The following is a 12738-nucleotide window of genomic DNA, read 5'->3' as shown; positions in this document are numbered from 1 at the left end:
CAACTTCTAGAAATCAGAGCACAGGACAACTTCAATTCAAAGCTTGAACTACGCATGTAAAATGCCAAATCTGATGATGGAGTTTAATCTTCAATGTCAAATCTTGACTTAGTAATATACCTAGGAAAAATAGAAAGGAAGATAGGAGAATAGCATTAGGATATGAGACTTTCCTCCTCTACACGATGAAGGAATGACTGTGAACACAGGAAATAATTCAGTCAGTTAAAGATTAGTTACATGAGATATATTGTATGTCAATAATATATTTATTCTGAAGATAAAAAAAGAAAATTCACATCTAATTAATTTTATGAATGGGTCATATTCTAAAATATTTAAAAATATTATCTATAATTTATAAAAAATGTATTTTTTAAGGTCATTGAGCCAATTTACTCAAAATTATTTTAGTTATTTATAAAAACGAATGTTAAATAATTTCTTAAAGTACTACTCTTCCTTTTAGTTATGACTTATGAGAGAATATCAACAAAGGATCTTTAAAAAAAATTTAATATCTTACAAGAGTTCTTGACAAATTGGATACTTATTAAAATAGTAATTTTACCAATTAATTTGTTAATGTTTATTATAAATTATTTTAAAAAATTAAATTTCTTCTAAGGTCCTTCGTTGATATTCTCCGTTTAGTTATTTACATTTAAAACTATGACTTCAATATCATGTAGGAAAAATTATTTAGAAGTCTCATACAAAGATTTTAATGACCTTAAAGTCTCATAAAATATACAAATTACTGTCAAGTTTCAAATCCTATGCAATTATAACTTGACAAAAAAAATGATAATTTAACATGAGTTGTAATAGCATATGATTTAAAATTTAGGAGTATTTTATATATTTTGTGGGATCTCTTAATAATTAAAATCTTTACAAGGGACTTTAGAGTGATTTTTCCCATCATAAATTCATGTAAGAATAGTTCACACACAAATAGAAACTAGAAGCCATGATGATGATATCGGAAGCAATGATGAAATGCAAAGGCAGGGGCGTAGTGAACCCAAGGGGTTTTAGGGCTAAGGAGAAGAATGCAGAGTTGTTATATGAAGTGGTGTTTTATGTGTATTAATCAGCGTCCATGGTTTATATTTTCTAAGATAAATGAAGAAATTACTTCTTGAATTTTAAATCTAATAATATCATAGATCATAAAATTATTTATTATATAAATTATTGTCTCAACTTTTAAAAACACTAATCTTTGCTGTTAACAAAAAGTTATATTTGACTATTGATTAACCATAAAAAGACAAAAAAAAAAGACATAAAAATTATAAAAATGACAAATAAGGACAAAAAAAGATCAAAAAAATTGTTGGTCCTTTCTATAATTTTTTAGGTCTTTTTTTACCATTTTTTAATTAACTAACAGTCAAAATTAACTATTGTTAGTGGTAGAAGCCAAATTATACTATTTTTAAAAATTAAAAAATTTATTTGTACAATAAATGAGTTTAGAATCTATGATGCTACTGAACCTAAAGTGCAGTGAGTAATTTAGTCATTTATTTTATGTTCTACATCATTGTATTTGCCATTTCTTGCATGTTTAAGCTTTCAATGATATTTAATTTTGAATTTTTTATTGATAAGGGATAAATAAAACTTTTAATTTTTTTCAAATTCGCCTTACACATCTATGGTTCATCAAATTTTATTTTTATTAATTTAATCCCTTCTATTTTTTTAAATCATCACACTATTTTTTTTAGGTTTAAAAACAAAAATAGATGCTTAAATTAATCTTATATGTTAAATATGTTGATGATTTGATATGAACATATGTGGCTAGATGAGAACAATTTAACTTTTAGATTTGTTTATTTTTTTTTATCAATATAATCTTTTACGCTACATTTTAATTTTTCAGTTTTTTAAATTTTTTGAATCATGTTTTTTATTTTTTTATTATTTCCTAGATAATTACAGTATATTTTTTTCATTAATGCCTCCAACTCAATATTATGATATTCATGAATGGAAGTTAATAATATTATTTTAATTAATTTTAAATGATCAAATTAATAGAAATTAAACTTAACAGACGAAATTGATAATTAAAAAAATTTAAAAAAGCAATTACATTATCATGATAAAAATAATGTAATTTGAATCAAATAAAAAATAAAATAAAAAACAGAACACACCTATGAACAACTGAGTGTATGTGGTGTCCAATTGCGGAAAATCGGAGGTGGCATCGAACTTGGTTGGGGCCCGGGGGGGTGGGGATCCTTAAAGGCGGCTCAGGCAAGTTTGAATATTAATCCTACATTTATAGTCATAGTCATCGATGATCTCCCGTCACACTACACTTAACTGTGTTTATAAATGCATGCCTTTGTCGCCTCTCTTCATTCTCATCCCTGCAACTTCCACTATCTCATCCATCCATCGCGATGGCCATTCCCAAGCCCTTGAAGGTCTACTTTCTTCCATTCTTCGCACAAGGCCACTTGATTCCTTTCTCTCAATTCGCTAGGCTTTTTGCCGCACGTGGCGTCCACGTGACTATCATCACTACCCCATTCAATGCTCAGTTCCTTCAGAAATTCATCGACGAGGACAAAGGCTCCGGCCACCGCCTCGTCATCGACATTCACACCGTCACGTTCCCTTCCAAGAACGCTGATCTTCCTGAAGGAACGGAGAACTTCTTCAACGTTAAGGATGTTGAAACTGGTGTCAAGATGTACATCGCCGCCGCCTTGCTCCGATCACAAGTCGAGCCTTTCATCGAGCAAAACCCGCCCGACTGCATCGTCTCCGACTTCATCTTCACATGGACCGGCGACCTGGCCTCAAGTCTGGGAATCCCCAGGCTCACCTTCAACGCTTTCTGTACTTTCGCAGTTTGCATGATAGATGCTGTACACAAGCACTTCATTGATAAAGACTCTTCAGAATCTCTTGATGGCGATCATAAAACTGATCCATTTGGCGCTGTAACTAATAAACCTTCAGAATCTCACGATGATCATCAGTCGGATGATCCGTTTGTGGTTCCGGGTCTCCCCCACCCGATTTCCCTCACCCTCCAACCTCCGAGGAGGTTCTTTAAGGATCTCAAACGTGTACTAGACGCTGCTATGAAAACCAGCTACGGGCTCATCGTCAATAACTTCACTGATCTGGACTGTGAAGAGTACGTCGATTACTACCGGAAAATTAGTGGGCACAAGGTGTGGCACATCGGACCAGCTTCTCTGATGCTACAAAACACACTACCTCAAAAGAATCATCTTCTTCATCATCATCATCAACAAACAAGTGATGACGATCATGAATACATAACAACATGGCTCGACTCTAAGGAACCAAACTCTGTAGTGTTCATCGGATTTGGAAGCCTGTGTTATTTCCCTGATACTCAGCTCTTTGAGATAGCATGCGCGATGGAATCTTCTGGGCATTCCTTTATCTGGACGGTTCATAAGGAAGACGACGAAGGTAAGAAAGCATGGCTGCCAGAAGGGTTTGAAGAGAGAACGAAGAAGGAAAAGAAAGGGCTGATCCTAACGAAATGGGCCCCACAGGGGCTGATACTGAACCATCCGGCGACCGGAGGGTTTCTGTCGCACTGCGGATGGACGTCATTGACGGAGGCGGTGAGTGCAGGGGTTCCGTTGATGACGTGGCCGATGTTTGCGGAGCAGTTTTACAATGAGAAACTGGTAACGCAGGTGCACGGCTTTGGGGTCGAGGTGGGCGCAGAGGAGTGGACCCGCACGCCGTACGATGTGATGCAGAAGGTGGTGAGTAGGGTTAAGATTGAGAATGCTGTGAGGAGGTTAATGGACGGTGGAGATGAAGCCGATGAGGTGAGGAGGAAAGCCAGAGAGATGAGAGACAGAGCGAGAGAAGCCGTTGAAGAAGGTGGGTCCTCTCAGAGAAATTTAACGGCCCTGATTGAAGATCTTAGAGAACTTACTGTGAGTCGGATTCCACAGTAATTGTTGAGTTCAAATAATAGACTTGAGTCATGAATAAGTGGATTAAGATTCAGTAAGATTTACTTTATATATAAAATAAATGTTCGTTCTTCGTGCAATAGGTTGTGGGGTTTTTTTTTTTTGGCCAAAATAGGTTGTGGGGTTGAGATGTGATTGTTTCCTTGTATTTGTATTGCTGATTCAATTTTCCATATCTTGGCAAAATGCGTCGGGCATTGACTGACATTTGAGCACCGTTAATTTTCCAATATAAAAAGACTAACTCGTTAAATGAATCTAAATTGTTAATCATTGACCAAGTTTTTTTTTTTACATTATCCATGCCTTTGCTTGACCAATCAGTTGGTCGGATATTTATATTGAATTAATATGTAATTTAAATCCTAAAGTATAGATTTAAGGGTGATTTAAATCTTAAACTTTTATAATGTAAATTCTAAACCCTAAATAATTAAAGCTATATAATTTTGCCCCACCATCAAATTAAACTAAACACCCATTACTTTTTTAGAAAACAGCTTAATGTGTGATTTTTATTAAATTTTAATTTCCCTCCTTCTCCTACCTTCTTTTAAGAAAAATTACATATTAGGCTTTATTTTTTTAAAAAAAATAGATATTTGTTTTAATTTAATTGTTTAGAATTTAGAATGCACGTTATAAAGGTTTATGATTCAAATTACCTCTAAACTTATATTTCAGAGTTCAAATTACATCTTAATTCTATTTAAATTTTATGAATGTCCTACAGTTTTCACTCAATGCTACACTTTAGTGGTAGAATTTTATCAATATTTAAAAATTTATATTTGAACTTAAATAAATAAAATGATAAGTTAAACGACAATTTTATAAAGATGTATTTCAATATTATTTATAACCATATGAATTATTGAATTAAAATATATGACATGGGGAATATAAAAAAATATGATTGGGAAAAGGTAAAATTATGATTTAGTATTCTCTCTAATCTCATACAAATATCTCTATCAATTGATATATACTTTTCTCATTCAAAAATATAAGATATTTTTTTGAGAAGTTGAATGTTTAAAAATGTAAAGTATTTTTAATCTTTTGAGGTATAATCATTACCTTTTTTTTTTCAAAAGTGTCCCTATTAATAATGATTTTATATTTATTATGGGGTATTTAATAAGGGTAAATATAGAAAGATAGAATTAGTTAAAAAGTAGGTAATTACTTTATTGATGGGTGAAATTTAATTAAAAATGCCTTATATTTTTAATAAAGAGAGTATATAATAATAATAATAATAATTCTTAATTTCTGCATGTCATCCTAAGCCTCTCTACATCGTTCAAATTTTATTGGATGAGAAGATTTTAGAAGGCCATCGAGTACAAATCCATTAGTCAACTACCTTGGGATGTGTGAATGGTGAAAGAATTGTCAAAGAAGTATTCCAGACTTTGAACCATCATTGAACTTGTCTGGCATAGATTCAATTTAAAGAGTCTGTGTTTCAGGTGAACTTAGTTCAACCTATGGAACTACAAGCTGAAAAAGCTTAGGTGCAAGATATAAACTTGGGCAAAGAAAATATAATCTCTGGAATCAAAGCCTTCAAAGCTCCTATCTTTTATAAAGATTCACTCTTAGGCTACAATGACTGCTTTGGAATCCATGAGACTAGAGACACTAGGCATATCAATACCATACTTGCTACAGAGTTAGATAAGGAATGGAATCCATCCGAAACAACTAAAAAATTAATGGAGTGATTTCCAATGGTGCCAATCTCAGATCATGAATGGAAGAATATATGCCTTCCCTGGTGGTCGCCTTGGTGATAAATACTCTGGGCATCAAGTTGCATCCTAGATCTCTCAAGCCTAGACTTGCCAAAATATGGAGTTTAAAGGATTTTGAGCTTATTGATTTAGTCAACAATTATTATATAGTGCGAATAAAAAATCCTGAAGCCTATGAAAGAATCCTTAATAGTGGTCTAGAGACTATCTTCGATCATTGCATCCTAGTTCAGAGATGGACACCCCAATTCAATCCAAACACTAACTCTTTAGGCAAGGTAGCACTATAGGTTTGGTTATCTAACATCTCCATCCAATGTTATGATAAAGAAATACTTTGGAGAATGGGAAATTGCATCGGGAAAACCCTTAAGGTGGATGCAAACACCCTACTGAAGCAGAGACGAAAGATGCCATAGGAAAAATTGAACGAGGTAAATTCGCTAGAATCAGTGTTGATATAGATTTATAAAAGAAACTTGTCCCCAAACTCCTCATTAGAGATGAATTATATAATGTGGAATACGAAAGCTTAAGCTTAATTTGCTTCAGTTGTGGATGCTATGGACATAATAAGAATATTTGTCCATTTAATCCTAAGAACAATCAAGCAAAAATAAGGCAAGAAGATCTACACGCAGAACCTAATCAACATAATAATCAGACTGGAAATCAAGGGACCCTGATTAAACCTGTTAATCCCACTAACAGAAGGTCATCAGAAAGTACTCATTAACACTTACCGGCAGAAGATTGTGGTGAATGGATGAAGGTTTAACGGCCAAACCATACTCGATTCTTGAGGTTTACAATGGCTACAAATTCAGGCCACAAAGATCGATTACAGCACCTAAACCGAGGTACAAATTTCTCTAACAAATCTCTATTTTACCTCTTAGCTAACCTTGATTAGATCTGTGAAGATGGTGAGCAATATGAGGAGACTGGAAAGCAGAACGTTTCACCTACAAACCTAACTACATCTTCAAAGAGGACTGTCAAACAAATATGGCAGAAAAAAGATCTGTCTAGAACCAAGAGATCTCGATTGATGGAGAAAGAAGAAGCAAGGACGGCTCGCAATGATAACAAAACGGATGATAAAGGAAAAAAGAAAATTAACATGTCTGGACCAAGATTCGATTGGAGAGGCCTACAAATGCTCAATGCTGAAGCAATTAGGATCATGGAGACTAAGCCCAAAAATGCACAATTAAGGCCCAAAAAATGTGTCCATTCGGTAGTTAAAGGAAGCAAAAGGGATTTGGGCTCCTTTAAGCAACCCATGAATGATAATCCGCACCTTAAGCCCATAGATGATAAAATTTTTGGTCCTTCATTCAAACCTGATCCACAAGTTTGGAATAAGCTCAATATGCCAGATAAAAAACACGATAAATCAGCAAATCGTCCTCCTAATTCACATCTAATTCCTAGACATAGCAAGCCACTTGACCCTACTAATGCCACTCTAACTACCAGCTTCGTTCTAGTGACACAGTTCAACATTGATAAAGATATGAAAATTAATGACCAATTTTTATTACTGAAAAATGAAGAAGGCATAGACGACATGAATCTTATTGAGGAAAATGATGATGATGACCTCCTATCAGAAGACTTTAATCATACTCCTATAAATGAAGACCTGGAAAATGATGAGTTCAGTGATGACTTTATCTCTAAATCAAATAATTAATCTAGTTATCAGGTTCTTTTCTTCCTTCCCTAATTTATCTTTTAATTATGGAAATCATATGCTGGAATTGTAGAGGTACTTGCTCTAAAAGCTCTCCTTCATGAATTAGAGACATAACTAATAAGTTTAATACTCAAATTCTCATTCTTATTGAAATTAGAGCTAGTGGTTTTAGAGCTCATAATATTAGTAAAAAAACTTGGTTTCCCTGAATGAATTTGACACTGTTGTCGGATAGCACCAAAATTAATAAAAACTAAATTTTACAGTAAAGCGTAACCTATGTCGTCTCCCTAAAAGTCAATAGAGTAACTAGTTGAATTATAATTATGAAAAGGTAAATAATGGGGGCTTTTTTATGATGAAGTTAATTAAAAAAATATAAATTAAAATTAAATAAATAAAGAAAATTCAATTGAGAAAATTATTAATAATAAGGAGCGCAATCAATCACCACCCAATTATCTAAATTTAATCTTCCTTGTTCACAAATTAAATTAATTTTATTCAACTTTATTATTCTAGTTTTATTATATATATTTCTCAAATTATCATTCAAGAATTAAATAATAAATTAAGTTATAGATTAATTAAAGTCTCCCTCAACTTACAACCTAATAATTGTTTTAAGTTAGCCACACTAGAAATAAAGCATGGATAATCAGCCAGGCCAGGCCAAATTACTCTTAAATTACTATATCAATCAATTATAGTAAATAAAACCTCAGATAAAATTTATAACCCAAAAATTATGCAATAAAACTACTTTAATCAGTAATAGCACTTAAAGCATAAAATTTAAAGGTGGAGAGAAGGGAGCAAATTGAAATAAAGTTAAAATAAAATTTTTTTGAATATCAAAGACTCTGATTAAAATTTAGGATCATAGTTTATGATTAATCACACTAAAAATTTAACTCTCCATAGAACTAAAAATAGAACAATATAAGATGAGAAATTGACAAGCTATCGCTGGAGAAATTGAAGAAGAAGATGAAGCTGCCACCCTGTTTTCTCTTCTCTATCCAAATCATCCCCTTTTTTGTCTCTATTCTTCGTCTCTTGTGTAACATCCCAATTTAAATTTTAATAGATAATTTTGATTAATAGAAATTTTAAAAAAATATTTACAGGTAAACAAATTAGTAGGAAATGATTATTAAATCTAACTTAAGATATAATTCTAAATTAAAATTTAAAAAAAATTAATTAAAAAAATTAAAATTAATTAGTTAAAAAAATATTAAATTATTATTATTATTATTAAAAAAAAGGAAAAAGGTATAAAAAAACAAACAAACAAAAGAAAGAAGAGGAAGAGAAGCTTTCGGCGGGGAATGATTACCTATACATATAATAATAATAAAAAAAAGGAGAGAGGAAAGAGGAAAATTTAAAAAAAAATTGTGGGACCCACTCTTTATTTTAAAACCAACCTGCGTTTTTCATTTCTCTTCTCTCTTCTTCATTCTTTCTTGCGCGACATAGAGAGCGAAAACAGAGACGGCGAGCGCGACACCTGCGACATAGCTGATTTAGAAGGTGAAGCTCCATATTAGGATACTTCATATGAGATTTTAAGTATTCTAAGACTAGGTAAGTGTTCTAAAAATTTTTCTTAGTCATCCTTTCTCTTTGGTTTCTAATTTTGTGGTGGTAGAAAATTTAAGATCTGGAAGAGGGATGAATTTATGTTGAATAAATATGGTTTTGAGGTTGTTAGTAGTGTAATAAATATTTTAGAGTATTATTTTGTTGATAGAATTGGAATTTGAGGCATTTAAGTTTATTTTTAGATCCCTATGGGTAAATTTTTGGTTAGATCTGAAAATATAAATTGATTTGTTGATATTTAGATGATTGTTTGAGATAAGAAATAGATTATTATGGCTATAGAATAATGATTCTAGGCTTGAAATCAAGTTTGTAATTTTTTGGGTATTTTTATGTGCGAATTTTTGGAATAAAAAGAGAAATTTTAATATTAGAAAAATATTTGAATGAAATTATTGTGAAGGAGACTATTGAACCAAGTAGATAGGTTCAAATACATGAAATTAAATTTTAGAATTTAAAAGACTAAGACTAATTTCTTAAAAAAATAAATAAATAATAAATATAAAATAAAATAAAATAAATACTTAGGTTTTAGAGTATGAGTGAAAATTGTGTTAATAATATTATTGACACATTGGGATATGATCAATTGTAGATTAATTTTCTTTTGACACCATTCAAGCTTTGGAAAGCTTTGGAAGTGTTGTAACTTGAGGGGTAACCTTTGACCTCTTAAAGGTTGAGGTAACCGGGGAAAATCTATTTTATGCATTTGTATGTTAATTAATTAATTATGTTAGTGAAACAAAAGAATATATATATATATATATATAAATTTGAAATAATTGTTTGTAATACATGTGACTTTGTTGAGACTCTATGACTTGTGACTAAGTTAATTATGACTTGGTGTGAGTAATGAGATTGATGGTTGATGATTATGTATACACTCTTGGTTATAAGTTGTGGATTGTGCACAGTGATGAATTGTATGAGCATGTTGAGTTTTATATGATGTTAATGTAGTTTTGTATGATAATATAAAAATTGATGCAAGAGGCATGATTGAAATATGATGATTCTTGATGTTTGTATTATATTAATGAGCTAAAATATTTGTACAAGTAAAAAAATTAGTTATTATCATGCTTCCGCATATGTTTAATTGAATGATATGAATTCTTAAAATATTTTAAAAACTTGGGATCCCTTTGTATTAAATAGCTTGTGAAAAATACGTGTTAAGAATTCATTGAGGTTAATCTCGTATTGGATAATTCATTTCGGTTAATCCTTGATTAACCATGGTTAGTGTGATGATTAAGTCCTAATTTAGGACGCCCATTACAAATTGGTATCAGGTTCTCGAGTTTTGAGAACTGGACTGTGGTTTGTGTGTGACTTGTTATATGATTGTGTACTATATTATACTTGCATTTGCATATAGAATTGGCAATTATCATTATACACATATTCTTTTCCTCTATGAGCTAGCACTAACCATTTTTCATTTTTGGTATTACTCCCATCCTTAGGAGGGGAGAATATGATACTAACCAGGAACACTGCCGCTAATAATTTGGCAATTCCGCCAAGACTAGAGGATCAAGTGGTGGTGGAAGATGAAAGAGCACCGGTTCAAGTCCAACAAGGACAGGTGGTGCCAGAGTTACTAAACCCGACTGAGCAAGTTCAAGTCTTGACTCAAACAGGACCTTCTACACAAGCTCCAGTTCGAGCTATTCCTATGACTGGTAATAACAACGATGTAGCCCTCCTTACTTCTATATTGATGGACATCCATAAGAGGATGGATGTTTATGACCAAGTTATATTAGGGAAGGCTGCTGAGGGAAATAGCAAAGTCATTGTGAACGTTACTGGTAACCCTGAGGAGAAACAAGGGGAAGTGAATTTAGAAGTCAACAATCAACAAGAAGAAGAGTCTTTTAAGGATTTTGAACAAAGTGATCAAAGTAACTCTGTGAGGCAGAGGAAAAGGAAAAATAAAGGCAAAAAGAAAGTAGAAGAGGTTACCATTGACCATGCATTCAAGAGGTTTGCAAGATTGAACCCGCCATCATTTGAGGGTTCTATGGTAGACCAAGCTGGCGAGAAATGGATTGATGAATTAGAGTCCATTTTCTCTGTGATGACTTGCACTACTAAACAACAGGTCCGATTAGCTACTTTCAAGCTTGAAGATGCAGAAAAATAATGGTGGGAAAGTGTTAAGCCTAATGATGGGTCTGAATTGACTTAGGAGCAATTTAAGAAGAGGTTCTTTGCCCACTACTTCCCGCCAACTGTAAGGGCAGCAAAAGAAGCTGAGTTCCATAACTTAAGACAAGGCAATATGGATGTTGAAGAGTTCATAGCCAAATTCAATGAGCTCTCTAAATATTCCTTGTACTTGAGGAGTAATGCTGATGAAGAATGGAAGTGTGAGCAATTTCTAGACAAGATGAGACCTGAGTATAGCAGGCAACTGGCAGCTCATGATATTGATTCATTTAAAGTCATGTGTAATAAGTTCAGGGTTGTTGCTAGAAGAAGCTAGATGAATGACGGTAACCGACGAGATGGCCAAGGCGGATATTCCTCTTTTATGGGCCCCACTGGGGGTGTGAGCAAGAAGTCAACTTATAGCTCGGGATTCTCTAAGGGTTACAGTGGAGGTGGAGGAAGCAGTAAGAAGAATTTCTCCAAGGAATCACAATCTAGATGATCCCAAACCAAGAGCTTCCATTTTAAGAGCTTTGGAGGCTGGAGCCAAGCTTCAAGGCAAAACTCAACTTCATCAATCATGGGACCACCAGTAAGATGACCGTATTGTGATAAATGTAGAAGATTCCACGTCGAAGACTGGTGGGCATGCTATAAATGTAACAAGATGGGTCATATCGCCCGTAATTGCCCAGAGGCTATGTCTGATGGGAGATCTGTTATTCCTGCTCGTGTCTTCGCGATGTCTAAAGAGGAAGCAGAAGCTTCTCCAAAATTGATCAAAGGTATGATTGTCCTTAACGACAAACAAGTAGAAGCATTATTTGATTCAGGTGCTATGCATTCTTTCATTGCACTAGATTGTATGACTAGACTTAAAATGTTTGCATGTGAAATGGGTGTTGTTATGAATGTTTCTACGTCGACTGGGGTCTCTACTAAAACCAGTCGTGTGTGCTCTAATGTTAACCTGAAGTTTGGTGATAGGGTTACAATTATTGACTTAATTTATTTGCCTTTATTGGGCATTGATGTGATTGTGGGAATGGACTGGCTGTCGGCTAATGGAGCGACTTTAGACTGTAACAAGAAGACAGTCCTATTGCCAGTAGATACTACCATTTCTACAGCCCCTGAAATGACTGTGCGTACCATTATGGTAGACATAGAAATGCCTAAGTTCTTGTCTGCTATGGAAGTTAAGAAGTCAGATCAAGAAGGATGCCAAATGTTCATGGTGTTCTGTTCAGTGCAAGGAGACAAAGAATAAAAGATTGATCAGATAAAAGTAGTGAAAGAATTTCCTGAGGTTTTTGCAGAAGATGTGAATGGTTTGCCACCAGAGAGAGAAGTTGAATTCTCAATTGATTTAGCTCCAGGTACCGAGCCAATTTCTAAGGCTCCGTATCGAATGGCCCCTGCAGAATTAGAAGAGTTAAAGAAGCAACTAGAAGACTTGTTAGCTAAGGGCTTCATAAGACCGAGTGTATCACCATAG

The 12738-nt window shown here is 33.3% G+C and overlaps 2 protein-coding genes across 2 annotated transcripts; both read left to right on the top strand.

Moving 5' to 3' along the window:
- The first annotated feature begins 2321 nt into the window (after positions 1 to 2321).
- Positions 2322 to 4209, top strand: LOC129293756 (probable UDP-glucosyl transferase 73B6). The gene has a single exon (XM_054931858.1). The coding sequence runs from the start codon at positions 2427 to 2429 to the stop codon at positions 3978 to 3980; it is 1554 nt and encodes a 517-aa protein (XP_054787833.1). The 5' UTR covers positions 2322 to 2426; the 3' UTR covers positions 3981 to 4209.
- A 7698-nt stretch (positions 4210 to 11907) lies between these two features.
- On the top strand, positions 11908 to 12738 carry LOC129292369 (uncharacterized). The gene is made up of 2 exons (XM_054929935.1): positions 11908 to 12477; positions 12523 to 12738. The coding sequence occupies exons 1-2, from the start codon at positions 11908 to 11910 to the stop codon at positions 12736 to 12738; spliced, it is 786 nt and encodes a 261-aa protein (XP_054785910.1).

This window comes from Prosopis cineraria, unplaced genomic scaffold (assembly GCF_029017545.1).
Source record: "Prosopis cineraria cultivar Desert tree isolate PC_DT_omini unplaced genomic scaffold, ASM2901754v1 PC14, whole genome shotgun sequence".
NCBI classification, from domain to species: Eukaryota; Viridiplantae; Streptophyta; class Magnoliopsida; order Fabales; family Fabaceae; genus Prosopis; species Prosopis cineraria.
Note: the sequence above shows the minus strand (reverse complement) of the source record. Positions and strands in the feature narration are given on the sequence as shown.